We start from the raw sequence: 18,938 nt of genomic DNA, 5'->3' as shown, positions 1-18,938 counted from the left end.
CCATCTTAGCGAGGTAGTGTTAAGAACAGAGGACTGAGCCTTAGAGGGTGTATCAGAGATATAGATAGATATATAGATAGCTATTCCTGTACCTCAACTGGACCTCCCAAAAAAATCATTTCTAACACTCATTCAAAACAAATGCAACAAAAAAACCATTTAATGAAATAACCCAATCATATGATAACATATATGAAAAAAAAGATTAAGGAAATATTGACAGATATTTACTTGAACACTCACCATCTAAATGAAAATATATTAGCTTGAGAAATGAATAAAGTTGTGGTGGATGCTGTGGAGTCTGTCCTCAATCCACATTCCAAGTATCTTCTCCATTTTTTCCAGCTGAGGATTTTTTCTCTTGTTATCTTAGACAAAAGAGATGGTGAGTGCATCATCAAGTTTCTTATCTCGTTGGCATTCTTCTTATTGGCACACTTGCACTCTCCCTAAACCTAAACACAAGACTGAGCGCAGATGTACCATCACCTCCTTCAGCTCGCCTCAACATTTCTAATTTTGTTTCTATTGTTAAAGCACTCCTCTTTCACTTTATAAGTGGATCAGCAGAAGGAATATGAGATGCATAAGAAGGCTGCTTTAACAATACTGCACTAAAGTAAATTGTGACAGTAAATCCACGATATAAAATGAGAGCAAGCAGTGTAAGTCCACACAACAGTGGACCATGTAACAGAGAGAGTGAACAAGTGGACTGCTGCATAGTTAATCACACATGGTTTTCACAATTCCTCGCATAGATACTACACAAAGAACCCCTCATGTGCTACACTGTCATATAATTGTGAATCTTTCTTACACAAAGTGGAAGAGTGATAGAAATATGGATGTTGCATAACAGTGAATTCACTTTAAGTGAAGTCTTATGAAGTGGGATATATTGACAGAGAGAATATATGTGTCAGAGGTGGAGGGAATGAGAAGAGGGAGAGCAATTTGGAGGTGGAAAGATGGAGTGACAAAGAAAAAGATTTTGAGCGATTGGGGCCTAAACATGCAGGAGGGTGAAAGGCGTGCAAGGAATAGAGTGAATTGGAACGATGTGGTATACCAGGTCGACATGCTGTCAATGGATTGAACCAGGGCATGTGAACCGTCTGCGGTAAACCATGGAAAGTTTTGTGGGGCCTGGATGTGGAAAGGGAGCTGTGGTTTCGATGCATTATACATGACAGCTAGAGACTGAGTGTGAACGAATGTGGCTTTTGTCTTTTCCTAATGCTACCTTGTGCGCATGCAGGGGGAGCTGGTTGTCATTTCATGTGGTGGTGTAGCGACGGAAATTAATAAAGGCAGCAAGTATGAATTATGTACATGTGTATATATGTATATGTCTGTGTATACAGAGAAATGTATAGGTATGTATATGTGCATATGTGGATATGTATGTGGGTGGGTTGGGCCATTCTTTCATTTGTTTCCTTGTGCTACCTTTTTATATATATATATATATATATATATATATATATATATATATATATATATATTTTTTTTTTTTTGCTTTGTTGCTGTCTCCCGTGTTTGCGAGGTAGCGCAAGGAAACAGACGAAAGAAATGGCCCAACCCACCCCCATACACATGTATATACCTACATGTCCACACACGCAAATATACATACCTACACAGCTTTCCATGGTTTACCCCAGACGCTACACATGCCCTGATTCAACCCACTGACAGCACGTCAACCCCGGTATACCACATCGATCCAATTCACTCTATTCCTTGCCCTCCTTTCACCCTCTTGCATGTTCAGGCCCCGATCACACAAAATCTTTTTCACTCCATCTTTCCACCTCCAATTTGGTCTCCCACTTCTCCTCGTTCCCTCCACCTCCAACACATATATCCTCTTGGTCAATCTTTCCTCACTCATTCTCTCCATGTGCCCAAACCATTTCAAAACACCCTCTTCTGCTCTCTCAACCACGCTCTTTTCATTTCCACACATCTCTCTTACCCTTACGTTACTTACTCGATCAAACCACCTCACACCACACATTGTCATCAAACATCTCATTTCCAGCACATCCACCCTCCTGCACACAACTCTATCCATAGCCCACGCCTCGCAACCATACAACATTGTTGGAACCACTATTCCTTCAAACATACCCATTTTTGCTTTCCGAGATAATGTTCTCGACTTCCACACATTCTTCAAGGCTCCCAGGATTTTCGCCCCCTCCCCCACCCTATGATCCACTTCCGCTTCCATGGTTCCATCCGCTGCCAGATCCACTCACAAATATCTAAAACACTTTACTTCCTCCAGTTTTTCTCCATTCAAACTTACCTCCCAATTGACTTGACCCTCAACCCTACTGTACCTAATAACCTTGCTCTTATTCACATTTACTCTTAACTTTCTTCTTTCACACACTTTTCCAAACTCAGTCACCAGCTTCTGCAGTTTCTCACATGAATCAGCCACCAGCGCTGTATCATCAGCGAACAACAACTGACTCACTTCCCAAGCTCTCTCATCCACAACAGACTTTATACTTGCCCCTCTTTCCAAAACTCTTGCATTCACCTCCCTAACAACCCCATCCATAAACAAATTAAACAACCATGGAGACATCACACACCCCTGCCGCAAACCTAACAACCCCATCCATAAACAAATTAAACAACCATGGAGACATCACGCACCCCTGCCCCAAACCTACATTCACTGAGAACCAATCACTTTCCTCTCTTCCTACACGTACACATGCCTTACATCCTCGATAAAAACTTTTCACTGCTTCTAACAACTTTCCTCCCACACCATATATTCTTAATACCTTCCACAGAGCATCTCTATCAACTCTATCATATGCCTTCTCCAGATCCATAAATGCTACATACAAATCCATTTGCTTTTCTAAGTATTTCTCACATACATTCTTCAAAGCAAACACCTGATCCACACATCCTCTACCACTTCTGAAACCACACTGCTCTTCCCCAATCTGATGCTCTGTACATGCCTTCACCCTTTCAATCAATACCCTCCCATATAATTTACCAGGAATACTCAACAAACTTATACCTCTATAATTTGAGCACTCACTCTTATCCCCTTTGCCTTTGTACAATGGCACTATGCACGCATTCCGCCAATCCTCAGGCACCTCACCATGAGTCATACATACATTAAATAACCTTACCGACCAGTCAACAATACAGTCACCCCCTTTTTTAATAAATTCCACTGCAATACCATCCAAACCTGCTGCCTTGCCGGCTTTCATCTTCCGCAAAGCTTTTACTACCTCTTCTCTGTTTACCAAATCATTTACCCTAACCCTCTCACTTTGCACACCACCTCGACCAAAACACCCTATATCTGCCACTCTATCATCAAACACATTCAACAAACCTTCAAAATACTCACTCCATCTCCTTCTCACATCACCACTACTTGTTATCACCTCCCCATTTGCGCCCTTCACTGAAGTTCCCATTTGCTCCCTTGTCTTACGCACTTTATTTACCTCCTTCCAGAACATCTTTTTATTTTCCCTAAAATCTAATGACACTCTCTCATCCCAACTCTCATTTGCCCTCTTTTTCACCTCTTGCACCTTTCTCTTGACCTCCTGTCTCTTTCTTTTATACATCTCCCACTCAGTTGCATTTTTTCCCTGCAAAAATCGTCCAAATGCCTCTCTCTTCTCTTTCACTAATAACCTTACTTCTTCATCCCACCACTCACTACCCTTGCTAATCAACCCACCTCCCACTCTTCTCATGCCACAAGCATCTTTTGCGCAATCCATCACTGATTCCCTAAATACATCCCATTCCTCCCCCACTCCCCTTACTTCCATTGTTCTCACCTTTTTCCATTCTGTACTCAGTCTCTCCTGGTACTTCCTCACACAAGTCTCCTTCCCAAGCTCACTTACTCTCACCACCCTCTTCACCCCAACATTCACTCTTCTTTTCAGAAAACCCATACGAATCTTCACCTTAGCCTCCACAAGATAATGATCAGACATCCCTCCAGTTGCACCTCTCAGCACATTAACATCCATAAGTCTCTCTTTCGCGTGCCTGTCAATTAACACGTAATCCAATAACGCTCTCTGGCCATCTCTCCTACTTACATACGTATACTTATGCATATCTCGCTTTTTAAACCAGGTATTCCCAATCACCAGTCCTTTTTCAGCACATAAATCTACAAGCTCTTCACCATTTCCATTTACAACACTGAACACCCCATGTATACCAATTATTCCCTCAACTGCCACATTACTCACCTTTGCATTCAAATCACCCATCACTATAACCCGGTCTCGTGCATCAAAAACACTAACACACTCATTCAGCTGCTCCCAAAACACATGTCTCTCATGATCTTTCTTCTCATGCACGGGTGCATATGCACCAATAATCACCCATCTCTCTCCATCAACTTTCAGTTTTACCCATATTAATCGAGAATTTACTTTCTTACATTCTATCACATACTCCCACAAATGTATAGGTATGTATATGTATATGTATATGTATATGTGCATGTGTGGTCGTCTATGTATATACATGTGCATGTGGGTGGGTTGGGCCATTCTTTCGTCTGTTTCCTTGCGCTACCTCGCTAATGTGGGAGACAGCGACAAAGTATAATCAATAAATAGATAAAATATAAGCTCTCAGAGTTGGTATATATATATATATATATATATATATATATATATATATATATATATATATATATATATATATATATTTCTTTTTTTTTTCTTTCATACTATTCGCCATTTCCCGCATTAGCGAGGTAGCGTTAAGAATGGAGGACTGGGCCTTTGAGGGAATATCCTCATCTGGCCCCCTTCTCTGTTCCTTCTTTGGGAAAAAAGGAAAAAAAAGAGGGGAGGATTTCTAGCCCCCTGCTCCCTTCCCTTTTAGTCGCCTTCTACGACATGCAGGGAATACATGGGAAGTATTCTTTCTCCCCTATCCCCAGGGATAATATATATATATATTATCCCTGTTGGGGATGAGAGAGCTTGGGAAGTGAGTCAGTTGTTGTTCGCTGATGATACAGCGCTGGTGGCTGATTCATGTGAGAAACAGCAGAAGCTGGTGACTGAGTTTGGTAAAGTGTGTGAAAGAAGAAAGTTAAGAGTAAATGTGAATAAGAGCAAGGTTATTAGGTACAGTAAGGTTGAGGGTCAAGTCAATTGGGAGGTGAGTTTGAATGGAGAAAAACTGGAGGAAGTGAAGTGTTTTAGATATCTGGGAGTGGATCTGGCAGCGGATGGAACCATGGAAGCGGAAGTGGATTATAGGGTGGGGGAGGGGGCGAAAATTCTGGGAGCCTTGAAGAATGTGTGGAAGTCGAGAACATTATCTCGGAAAGCAAAAATGGGTATGTTTGAAGGAATAGTGGTTCCAACAATGTTGTATGGTTGCGAGGCGTGGGCTATGGATAGAGTTGTGCGCAGGAGGATGGATGTGCTGGAAATGAGATGTTTGAGGACAATGTGTGGTGTGAGGTGGTTTGATCGAGTAAGTAACGTAAGGGTAAGAGAGATGTGTGGAAATAAAAAGAGTGTGGTTGAGAGAGCAGAAGAGGGTGTTTTGAAATGGTTTGGGCACATGGAGAGAATGAGTGAGGAAAGATTGACCAAGAGGATATATGTGTCGGAGGTGGAGGGAACGAGGAGAAGAGGGAGACCAAATTGGAGGTGGAAAGATGGAGTGAAAAAGATTTTGTGTGATCGGGGCCTGAACATGCTGGAGGGTGAAAGGAGGGCAAGGAATAGAGTGAATTGGAGCGATGTGGTATACCGGGGTTGACGTGCTGTCAGTGGATTGAATCAAGGCATGTGAAGCGTCTGGGGTAAACCATGGATAGCTGTGTAGGTATGTATATTTGCGTGTGTGGACGTATGTATATACATGTGTATGGGGGTGGGTTGGGCCATTTCTTTCGTCTGTTTCCTTGTGCTACCTCGCAAACGCGGGAGACAGCGACAAAGCAAAAAAAAATATATATATATATATATATATATATATATATATATATATATATATATATATATATATATATATATGAAAGTGAAATCACAATATAGTAGGAGTTCAGATAATCTTTATTTAATATGTAATTTTTCTATACATACAGCACGAAATGTTTCATGGAGATAATCCACCTCATCAAGTGCAAATAATTCATAAAGTTTCTAAATCCCCACACCAGCACAAAAATTCCATCTCTCCTCTTCCAATCTCAACTAAACACCAGCCTGACCATTAAAGGGAAAGTTGGGTGTTGCTTTGTGGTTAAGGCGGTTGGCCTGAGTAACAAGACGTGTGTTCAACTATTTTTCTTATGTTATCATTTCTTGATAATTCTTTCATAATGATAATGATTTGGTTGACAATAGAATGTGCTTTAAAGTTACTTTGGAACAAACCAGGTCTTAGTAATAGTATTACAAGTAGCATAATCAGAAGAGAGGTACAATGTGACTGGGTTTTTAAGTTCTGCAGGGTGATTGTTTTCATGACAGTGTTTAGTGATTGCATTTTTGTGGTCATTCCTGTGTCCTGAATAATGGTACCAATAGCATCTCTGTTACTGTTTTACTGGTCTGGCCAATGTATACATCTTTACATGTCTTACATTTGACAGTGTAAACTACCAATTTTTGGATAATTTGGCCTACTTTTAATTCAGGTCTTACTGATAGCGCTATTGTACTGGAAGTCAACATTAAAAACACTGTTTTTTTAGTACCTGTCTTACATTAGCCATGTTAGGAGAATAGAGCAACACAAAACATTTAGACCAATCATCCTTTTCCAAATTTTTGTTACTAGATGCATAAAATGTCTTCCTAGCTTTCCAATAAGCCTTATTCACAAACCACTTAGGATAACATAACTGCCTAAAGATAAGCCTCACATGCCTATATTTGTCTACCACACTTATGGGATCACATATCTGTAATGCTCTTAAAACATAGACATATCTACTGACATTTTCACAGAAGACTGGTATATTGAAAAATAATGAACATAGCTTTTCCTAGAGGTACCTCATGCACGTGCGGGGGGAGGGGATGAAGGCAGCATGTATAAACATGTACATGTGTATATGTCTGTGTATATATATGTATGTATACATTGAAATGTATAGGTATGTATATGTGCATGTGTGGTCGTCTATGTATATACATGTGCATGTGGGTGGGTTGGGCCATTCTTTCGTCTGTTTCCTTGCGCTACCTCGCTAATGTGGGAGACAGCGACAAAGTATAATCAATAAATAGATAAATTATAAGCTCTCAGAGTTGGTATGGTTCCTGCAGATCTTGAAGGACAAGTGATCAGATTGCCCAGTTATCAACACATCAACGAACAGCAATTTGCCTTCTTTCCCCATTCAAACTTGAATCTGACGGTGGGATGAAAATCATCTAATTCATTACAGAAAACATCACAGTCTTGGAAAGATGACCATAAGGAAACGAGATTTTTGGTTGATTACTGATTGAAGTCATAATTTCAGTCTCAAAGGATTCCATGAATAAGTTACATAGGATAGGACTAGGGGATTTCTCATGGCAAGACCAAATTTCTGTCTATAAAAATTACCTTCATCATCTCAGAAAACATTATTGGAAACACAAAGCTCAATTAAGTCAATAAAAGTTTGTATGTGCAGGGGTAAGGCAAGACTGAAATCAGGTAATTTCTTCCTTAGGTATGTCATGGTTTCATCAATGGGGATTTAAGTGAAAAGGGAATTCACATCAAAACTGAGTTTATGCTCAGGCAAATTAATGTTCCTAGCCCTGTTTACAAAATCTCAACTATCAATAACATGTGATGGAGACATCTTACCTTGAACATTGCTAAGATGTTTAGCTAACCATCTGGGTAATCTATAACCAGAAGAATAACAAAGGAGATAATTGATCTGAGGGGACATCTTTGTGAACTTTAGGATGACCATATGTATAAGGAAGAGAGGGATTAATCATCCTTACTGACCTCTCAAAGGCCTGGTGTTTATAACAAACGGTTGAATCTAGAGTTGAAGGACTTTATTATTAGGGGGACTGGATGTTAATCTTGCATATGTTTTACTATCATTTAAAAGATCCTGAAGTTTACATCTACAGGTCACTGTATTCAAAATCATGAATTGACTAGTCTTATATGATTTTCTGATATGAATATCTTAATTTTTCTTGAGGTTTTCAATGGCTCTGAGGAATCTATGCAGCATATCACTGTACCTAGAAGTATTATCACTGGCCAAATCCCAGAGCAATTTTTTTCATCCTGGGTTAAAGTATAGGATGAAAGATTGATAATATACTTATCTAGGTTTGATGCTTTTGCCCATAAACTGTTGTAAAAGATCTTGTCAACTTCATAAAAAAGAGTGTGGTTGAGAAAGCCAAAGAGGGTGTGCTCAAATGATCTAGACATAATGAGAGATTAAGTGAGGAAAGGTTGACAAAGAGGATATGTGTGTCAGAAGTGGAGGGAACAAGAACAGGGAGACCATATTGGAGATGGCCAGCTTTCACACTGTGCATGGGAACAAAGCTCCAAAACTTCAGTATAGACAATTTCATATCCTGAAACCATGCAACCTCACACTTCATTGGCATCTCTAAGCCAGAAAAAAAGCACATATCACAAGGGCACACAAGTTATACACCTTGTAAAGCAAAGAAACCAGCTCAGACAGAACCACTCACCATTGATAGAAATCTAAGAACATATCAAAACCCTAAATAACACTAACACTAACATAATCACTGAAAGACAAACTAAAAAGTGAACCACAAGACCCACAGCAACCAACCCTTGCAAGCTTTAAAGAGAAACATCACTTATCACACCAGTCTAGCACTTATAACCCATTCCAATAAAATCTGTTCACCCAAAGAACACACAAATATACTCATGAGGCATTACTCAGAAATCAGTTACAAACCAATCACACCCTATAAACATGAATGTCATAAACAACTTAAACAAAATCTATCAAGAAATAACTGCTCAACCACCCTTCACTCCCACTGATACAAGCACTGTAATTACTACCTTAAAGGACTATCCTGTTACAGGCCTTGAGGACATGTTGAATTTTCATATAAAACACCATGGCCAATTTGCAACCAAACATATAGAAACTTGTAAACATAATACCAGTCATAAAATCCTCCAAACCACCCAACTCCCCTTCCTCATACTGGACTATATCACTTCTATCTTCAGTATCCAAACTGAAAAAAAAGAAACATAACAGAGTCAAGCAAAACTTCCTACTCTTAGCTAGGCAACAAGGCTTCAGACCTAAACACTCCACTGCCACACTACACACTGAGCTCACAGAACATATCCTAAGTGGATTCAACCAACCACAACCACCCTCCCACACAGTTCAAATGGCAACAGACATAAACAAAGCATTTGACACTGTCCCATAACACATATTCACACAAAAAATACTTGACACCATCCTCCACAACAATAACAAAAGGTAGTTGACATATTTCATTGTCTGCTGTCATGCCAGAATCACTCACAGTTTGCTTAATTCTAAAACAAACTCTACAATCTCTTCCTATACGAAATTCCAATACCTCAGGCAAACATCATCAAGAAAGTCCTTTCATATGCAGATGACCTCACAATTACATAACAAAACCCTGACACCAAAGTAGCAATGTCAAATATCATACAACTGGAACAATGACTCAAATGTCTGTATCCCCACAGTCTTCAATCACTTAAAAAAGTGATTGAAGACTGTGGGGATATGAATCCAGCTCACATCCTCCAGTCACCTTGAATGGACAGTATCTCACTAAGCAAAACTATGAATCTCATACAACACACATTGACATTCACTCCTCACACCAATGACATGACTAACAAAAGCAAAACACACTAAATGCCCTAGGAAAACTTATCTGCCAACAGGTTTGGACAAGAAAAAGAATCCCTTCATATCCATACAACAAATCAACCACTCTACTTTAAACTATGCCTGCTCTGCCTGGTCTTCCACCTTCTTAAAAGCAATAAAACAAAGCTGCAAAACACAAAAAATAGGGCACTGGGAACCATCCCTAGCTGCCTAGCAACTACAAACACTACAACTTCACATTGGGGGAAAAAAATCCTCCAAACAGTCTCACTTTAACATGCTCTGCACTTAATTCTATGCAACAACACCAGACCCCTACTCATAGATCCTACATTCCCAAAAAACCATGACATCAACAAAGTACAAACTCATACTGAAAAAAATCGAACACTTTTTCAAAATATCCCAAGACCCTTCTTGCCCATGATGCAACTTTCCCAACAAAGACACCAAGCACTTGCTTTTCAATTGTTCTGTACTCTCTGCTCATAGGCACACATTAGTACATTCTATGAACTAAGGCCTTAGATGGTGGATGTGGCCAGCTACTTGAGCACTGCAGAAGCCTCATAATGAAAGAAGGAATCTTGGGGCAGAAAGTATGTCTATATATATGATTGGACTCTGCCAACATGAGGCTACACTGCAAGTGGAAAGTCATATTTAACAAGGTTGTATCATTATCAGCAGATGAAAAGGAGTACAATTTCGCTGAGGTAGATGGGAACTTCTCACTCCAAAGAAGCTTGTCATTTTTCTGCTACTGACTAGAGTGCAAACTTGAAGCTGCAGGAGCCCCATGAAATGGGTCCCGGAAATGTACAATGATAGCTATAGAATATACACAGCATTCTTGTCTTTCAGAATAAATTCTCAGACTCCCTCATTCTTATTCTTTCATCAAATAAATGAACACCTAGGTTTTCAGCTAAAAATCTTTGTGGCTTGTGGCTAAGGATTAATATGTCTGTCCAAGAGAATCAAAAACCTTGGCTCACTGAGCCATGAACAAATAAAGAAAATGCCTTAGTTTACAACTATGAAAAAGTTTTCCAGCTGAGGCAGAAAAAAATAATGGTACAGGTGCCAAAAGCATGTCTTGAATAGTTACCCAGTGTAACTGTGAGAATGATTAAGTATCTTACTGATATCTTCATGGTTATTCAGCAAATAATACTACAGTATGCTGCCATTTAATGCAAAAAAAAGTTGGACAAAATTGCATGATTAACTGGGAGTTTATACCCCAAAAATCTTATTGCAGAAATTATACTGCATTTGGTGAATCCTAATTCTGAAATGTAAGCCACTTTTTAATCCAAAATGAAGTTTATGCTATTTCAAGCAATTGCACTTACTCCATGTACATATTCTCTATGTGCCCCTTTTAAGTATAACCATAACAGAAATAATGGCATGTCATGCTAACAGGGTTAAGGTTTGTGATTTGTGGACTTCTCTTCAAATGGTTGTGTAATAAAAAGATGTCATGGCAAAGCAGAGAGCAAAGATTCTGGAAGGAGATGATCAAAATACAAAAGAAGCAGGTAAAGAGAACTGAGAATTAGTACAAATATCACACATTATGGTAGTCTTAATTGGGATGTAAAAAAATTAAAATGAAGCTCAATCATTAAGAAGCAAATGCTCTCAACTGGCACACACTTCTACAAGACTATAAATAAAAGGTTGTATGTACAAGTTCCAAACATATTCAGGTTTACAATCTATAACTAAAATGAGCATTACAAAAGTACTACCTAAAATCTATTATTTCCTACATTGCTATTACCAGCAATTCAAGAAAAGAGTACCAGAAACATTATACATACAGACAGATATGGGAGAAGAAAAATGCTTGGTTGTACATGTTACATTTATTTCAGCACTTGGTCACAAAAGACCATATATAAAAGCCTAAACCACCACCGAAATTTGACAAGCCAAAGACAGCCAATTAGATTCATAAAGAAGATAATACATGAGATAACTTGCAATACTATTATAAGATGTTAAAAACTTACTACTCAGATTCTAATTCTTGAACTAAGGTAACTACACAGATAACAATTTCAACACGAAGAAAAAATTAGTGTATCAATGGTTCATGTCCATGTTATGCATGGCAGCTTAAATGTATAGAGAAAAATTTCCATTCAATATCAGAATCACCAATCACAGTTCATGTTTCAAACTTAACCAGGCTACCACATTTTGTCCTTAGGTATACTTTAGAGCCAGAATTAGCTTCCCCAGAATGAATATATCCCAGATATATAATCTTCTTTTAAGAACATTTATTGTGCTGATTTCTTTTTTCAAATAAAATCATTACAGGAATGCTAAACTTACCAAGTTAATGTTACCTATGTAGCTTGTGAAAATCTGTTCAATCAAATCTTTGTGACCAAATCAGAATTATGTTACATGACCCTCAAATAAGACCCATGTCCCTAAGGGCCATTTCCACGATTTCATCCTAGAAGGGGGAGGAAGGGAAAACCATATTAATACAGAGAAACTCTCAAATGAGAGTGGCAACCAAAGAAATAAATACACTCAAAATTTCTTTCTTGGGTTTATCATACAGTGCCTGTATTATCAAAACGACAAAGTCTGAAAGGATGCATTTGCCACTGTAGTAACAGTTACCTTTTAGAAAATATCATATATTTCAACACAATCATCTTTGTTTGCAAAATGTTTGGCACAAAGGATGAGATTTAAAGATGCAACACTTTAAGCAAGCATCTCAAAAGCAAGTGTCTTTTCTAAGAAAACCTAACTTCTTAAACTGGTGCAGTCCACTGGGGAAAAAAACAAAAAAACTTGACAATGTTTGATTCAACACTACGAATATTCATAATCTACTTAATAGTGCCAATCTCACTTCCTCTTTTTGAACAAATGCACATACACTCACAAACTGGACAGTAATCAGGTATGAATTCAAAGAAGGGAAAATATCAAAACCAGTCAACAGTGATTAGATCCACAAGGAAAAGACAAGAGGAAGAAATGAAGGATGAATTAGCAGAGAACTAAAGTTTAGAGACGTTATGGGAAATTACTAAAAAACAGGATGGAAAATTAACAGAGAAAGATATAAAAACTAAGGAATTAATTTATGGGTCGTATGTGTGTGTGTGTGTGTGTGTGTGTGTGTGTGTGTGTGTGTGTGTTGTGTGTGTGTGTGTGTGGTGTGTGTGTGTGTGTGTGTGTGTGTGTGTGTGTGTGTGTGTGTGTGTGTGTGTGTGTGTGTGTGTGTGTACACGTTATGAGATGAGAGAAAAACTCAGGGAATCAAGTATTAGAATATATGACTGTGAACACAGTATTGCATCAGGTGAGGGGTTTAGTGGGTACATACCAAAAGGAAAAAAGGAAGAATGATGAAAGAGCAGGAAAGGTTAGAAGGTGCTATTCTGGATGTTTCAGAGAATGTTTAACAGGCGATGTCCATAATACTGATGGAAACTAATAAAAATAGTAGACAAAGAGGGGGAGAAGGGGCAGTTTCTGGGGCTGGTCAATGGAATCAGAACATAATGAGTGATGCTGTGGGATAAAAACCTGGGGATATTGCAAGAGTTGCAGAGATTATGTGAAACTGCAATATAACATACACCACTACACAGAACAATCAGGAGAATCTATGGTCCAACAAATGAAAGTTTAGGAAGTGAAGAGCCTACAGGATCTGTGCTTGTTAACAAAAACAGGGATTGCAGAGAAAGCCAGAGACACAGAGTTGAATCAAAACTTATGGACATAGCCATAAAGTGAGTAGCACGGAAGTTAGAAAGATTAGTAAACCAGGAGGTTGACAGACATAAATCTTTGATTACTTTTGGACTGGATGAAGGCCATATGCCAGATACAGAGGAAAAGGGAAAGAGGAAATGCTCATCAAAAGATTACTGGAGGCTGCAGAACTACCAAACACAATCACTGAGATATAAAAAGAACTGGTGGTTATAATCAAGACATAAGAAAATGACCAATCACGGTTAGGCCAAGACAAGAAAATGCTTCACAAGTTTGATCAATGCAATCAAAGACTACAGAAAGTCCTGAGAAAGGCAAGAAAAATGGTATCAAAATTAAGAGCAGAATTACAGAGAGAGGATAGAGGCCTTCAATTTGTTAACCATGGAGGAGAAAAAAGTAAGTGGTGACCTGATCACACCACTTAAGTTTTTAAACCAACTTGATGAAGTAGACTATGAAAAGTTATTTGAAAGAAGCAACAAAAGAACAAGAGACCATAGCATGAAATTAAGCAAGCAACTTCTTAGAAAAGATGTAAAGAAGTACTTTTATTGTATAAGGGTAGTGGATAATTGGAATAAACTGTATTATGAGACTGTGAATGTGGACAAGATACATCAGTTTAAGTAGTTGTATGACAATAGAGAAAGCTCATGAGATGGTGCCACATGACTGTAAAGTATAAATAGGTAATAAAAACAAATCTCCTCTTAGGCAAATAAATACATGTACAATAACTGACATACATTCAAACAATCACAAATGCACACAAACTAGCACACTGCACTCTGATGTAGAGATAATTTGCCAACTGTACTCTTACAAAAAAGAATTGGCACAAAGTGACACAATGATCATGATACTGAGATAACAATCAATGAAGAAGGAAAGCCCACCAAGTGTGTACAAAAGGAAGAGAAAGGGACTGTATACCTATCTATGAGTGACTAGAACAAGATTTTGCCATGAGGCAAGGTTAGTGTAAATGATTTACCATATATATTGATTGTTTCAAAATACTGCTACACTTTGCTCCCACAGATAATAAATAGTTGCTTATCTTAGACTTATCTAGACCTGTTTTTAATCAACAACTGGGTTTCCTTTCCAACCCAGAGAATCTCATGTTTTTCAAGTTACATAAGAAAATGTATTAAACTTTACAATTCCAATGAAATTCAAATTACTGATAAAAAAATCACTTCAGGAGTATATTTCATTCTCAATTATCAAACTAATAATGTGTAGAAGTTTTACAGTTGTCCAAACAAAACACTAAAAAGTGTGATAGTAACGCCTTACTGTCAAGTGAGCTGCCACTAAGAATGTTTTATCATTCATTTTACCTACACCGAAGAGTGATTACTGATTACTAATACACTTTATCTTATATAATAAACCTTTTCTTGTTATTATCAATGTGATTCACTGATAATTTTTTCAAACTAACTGCACCAGTCATATGCAGTGTTGTTAAAAGCAAGTAGGCATTGGAAGCACTGCCTCCACTTGTGCTAGAAACTTCTACCACCCCATCTTGGTGAAATTTCAATGCTGGAGGAGTCAAAGCCCATAAAATCACTCTCCAAACAATAAAAAGACATCATAATTGTATAGTAATCCAGGACCATCTTCCTGGTCTTCTAAATCTAGCTATGGCCACTCAATTTCTTTGCTAGAAAACTCATGGGAATGTGCTGCATTTGGTAAGGCTACAGCCTTACATACAATGGGGAAAAATTATCACACACTGCCAACTTGGCAACCACCCATGCCTGAAGGGTAGCCTTGAAATCCAAGTATGAAACTTGAGGTGTATATTTACATATAGAGGAGTTCATCGCCTCAGGTAAATCTACATCTAGAGGAGTAAACAGGTTAAAGGTTTGATTTTGTTTTTAAATACTAAAAAGTATCTGTATATTTCCTGCTGGATCCTCAAATGTTTTGGCTTTGTGTGATTTTGGAATATTCAAACAAGTTCTCACAAATTTACTTCAGTTCCTCCTCACTGTAAGAGTTTTAGTCCAAGTAAATTTTGTAATTCATTCACTTTGCTATTATGCACAATTTCCTGTAAATGTTTCACTCAGTCAGTACCATAATCCTATTTCTATCAGTCATTCATAATGGTCCAAGTGTGTCATTCTCTCAAGTCTACTTGTACACTACATCCCTGATCAAGGGGTACTACAGTTATATAATAATAATAATAATAATAATAATAATAATAATAATAATGGGGATAGGGGAGAAAGAATACTTCCCACGTATTCCCTGCGTGTCGTAGAAGGCGACTAAAAGGGAAGGGAGCGGGGGGCTGGAAATCCTCCCCTCTCGTTTTTTTTTTAATTTTCCAAAAGAAGGAACAGAGAAGGGGGCCAGGTGAGGATTTCCCTCAAAGGCCCAGTCCTCTGTTCTTAACGCTACCTCGCTATCGCGGGAAATGGCGAATAGTATGAAAAAAAAAAAAAAAATAATAATAATAATAATAATAATAATGGGGTAAACCATGGAAAGCTGTGTAGGTATGTATATTTGCGTGTGTGGACGTATGTATATACATGTGTATGGGGGTGGGTTGGGCCATTTCTTTCGTCTGTTTCCTTGCGCTACCTCGCAAACGTGGGAGACAGCGACAAAGCAAGAAAAAAAAATAAAAAATATATATATATATATATATATATATATATATATATATATATATATATATATATATCCCTGGGGATAGAGAGAGAAAGAATACTTCCCACGTTTTCCCTGCGTGTCGTAGAAGGTGACTAAAAGGGGAGGGAGCGGGGGGCTGGAAATCCTCCCCTCTTCTTTTTTTTAAATTTTCCAAAAGAAGGAACAGAGAAGGGGGCCAGGTGAGGATATTCCCTCAGAGGCCCAGTCCTCTGTTCTTAACGCTACCTTGCTAATGCGGGAAATGGCGAATAGTTTGAAAGAAAAAATAATAATAATAATAATAATAATAATAATAATAATAATAATAATAATAATAATAATAATATAATAATAGTAATAATAATAATAATAATAATAATAATAATAATATAATAATAGTAATAATAATAATAATAATAATAATAATAATAATAATAATATTTTTTTTTTTTTTTCATACTATTCGCCATTTCCCGCGATAGCGAGGTAGCGTTAAGAACAGAGGACTGGGCCTTTGAAGGAATATCCTCACCTGGCCCCCTTCTCTGTTCCTTCTTTTGGAAAATTAAAAAAAAAACAAAAAACGAGAGGGGAGGATTTCCAGCCCCCCGCTCCCTTCCCTTTTAGTCGCCTTCTACGACACGCAGGGAATACGTGGGAAGTATTCTTTCTCCCCTATCCCCAGGGATAAATAATAATAATAATAACAATAATTTTAGGGAGAATAAAAAGATGTTTTGGAAGGATGTAAATAAAGTGCATAAGACAAGGGAACAAATGGGAACATCAGTGAAGGGGGCTAATGGGAAGGTGATAACAAGTAGTGGTGATGTGAGAAGATGAAGTGAGTATTTTGAAGGTTTGTTGAATGTGTTTGATGATAGAGTGGCAGATGTAGGGTGTTTTGGTCGAGGTGGTGTGCAAAGTGAGAGGGTTAGGGAAAATGATTTGGTAAACAGAGAAGAGGTATTAAAAGCTTTGCAGAAGATGAAAGCAGTGGGTTTGGATGGTATTGCAGTGGAATTTATTAAAAAAGGGGGTGACTGTACTGTTGACTGGTTGGTAAGGTTATTTAATGTATGTATGTCTCATGGTGAGGTGCCTGAGGATTGGCAGAATGCTTGCATAGTGCCATTGTACAAAGACAAGGGGATAAAAGTGAGTGCTCAAATTACAGAGGTATAGTTTGTTGAGTATTCCAGGGAAATTATATGGGAGGGTATTGATTGAGAGGGTGAAGGCATGTACAGAGCATCAGATTGGGGAAGAGCAGTGTCTACTGCCATTTATAGTGTGGAAGGAAGATTGTGGTTGGTTGAAGCCATCCTGGCTGTTAAATTACCTGTTTGTAAATACCTATTCATACTACAGGGAGATGGCTTTACATTTGTGGGGCCCCATCTCTCGAACAGTCTCTGCCATCTGACAATTTCATAAATTCAAGTATGCTGTCTGTACTAACCATGTCCTACATCATCTTATTCCATTCATCTACCACTCATGTTAAAAAGTACTTCTTTACATAGTTTCCAAACTTATCTAAAAACGTTTCTTGCAGGATTTCATGTCATGTCCTCTGGTTGCTCTGTCCCTACATCTTTTGAAAAACTGTTCACTGTCTATGTAATCAATGTTTTAAAATCAAAAGGGTGAGATCAGGCCACTCCTAACTCTTCTCTCTTCCAAGATGAGTGAATTCTAAGCCTCTATCTTTTCCCTGTAACTAAGCTATCTTAATTCTGGTACCATCTTTGCTGCCCTCTTATGGACCTTTTCCATTATCTCTTTGATCTTCTTTAGGTGCAGTGAAAAACCTTGAGAAGCATATTCTAGTTTTGGCTTTGCATAGGATATGAACTGCCTCCTAAGTATTTCCCTATCCCTATACTTGAGAGCTATTCTAATATTTGCCAGCATATAGTTTGTCTCTTTAACTGTTCTTGTTATCTGGACTCTGACAACATATCAGGAAAGATGTCAACTCCCAACTATTCCTCACACACAGAATCCGGAATTTATTTCCTACCCGATAATAATCATATTAAGGCCTTCTTTTAATCTGTTCCACCCTCATTACTTTACAGCTGCTCAGTTTGATTTTCACCAACCAAATATCAGGCCAACTCTGGAGTCTGTTTAGGACCCCTTGTAAGTTGATGCAGTCCACCTTGCTTTTCACTTCCTTCATGACCTTTGCATTATCTGCAAAAATATTCATGATGGAGCCCATACCTTAAGGCAAGTCATTTACATAAATCAAGAACATTAATGGTCCCAGAAAAGAACCGTGGCAATTTGCTGGTAATCTTAACCCATTTGGAGAAGGATCCTCTGACATGTGTCTTTTGTTCTCCAATGAGACAATCTTCCATTTTTGAAGGGGTCTCCCCCTTATTCCTGCCTAGTGGTCCAACAACTTAATCAACCTCCCATGCAGTACAGTTTTAAATGCTCTATGACAGTCAATCCACCCAAGCTTTCCTTCTATCAAAGACAGAGCTCACTCTCTCATACAACTCAAAAGGGGTTTCTTACATGACATTCTTTTCATAAAACCATGCAGTCTCTCACTTGGGTAATT

At 38.2% G+C, this 18,938-nt stretch overlaps 1 protein-coding gene across 2 annotated transcripts in view; it reads right to left on the bottom strand.

Annotated features, from left to right (window-relative positions):
• The window catches only part of AP-1sigma (AP-1 complex subunit sigma-2), a 79,355-nt gene that overhangs the window by 19,556 nt on the left and 40,861 nt on the right, over window positions 1-18,938 (bottom strand). The window contains exon 5 of one of the 2 annotated variants that reach the window (XM_071691105.1): window positions 11,782-12,398. The exons of the other annotated variant lie outside the window; for it this stretch is intronic. Coding sequence (XP_071547206.1) covers window positions 12,354-12,398 — 45 coding nt within the window. The 3' untranslated portion in view covers window positions 11,782-12,353. Of the gene's footprint in view, window positions 1-11,781; window positions 12,399-18,938 lie in introns of those variants that run through there. 2 annotated transcript variants of the gene reach the window in all.

The sequence above is a fragment of the Panulirus ornatus genome, chromosome 50 (genome assembly GCF_036320965.1).
Source record: "Panulirus ornatus isolate Po-2019 chromosome 50, ASM3632096v1, whole genome shotgun sequence".
NCBI classification, from domain to species: Eukaryota; Metazoa; Arthropoda; class Malacostraca; order Decapoda; family Palinuridae; genus Panulirus; species Panulirus ornatus.
Note: the sequence above shows the minus strand (reverse complement) of the source record. Positions and strands in the feature narration are given on the sequence as shown.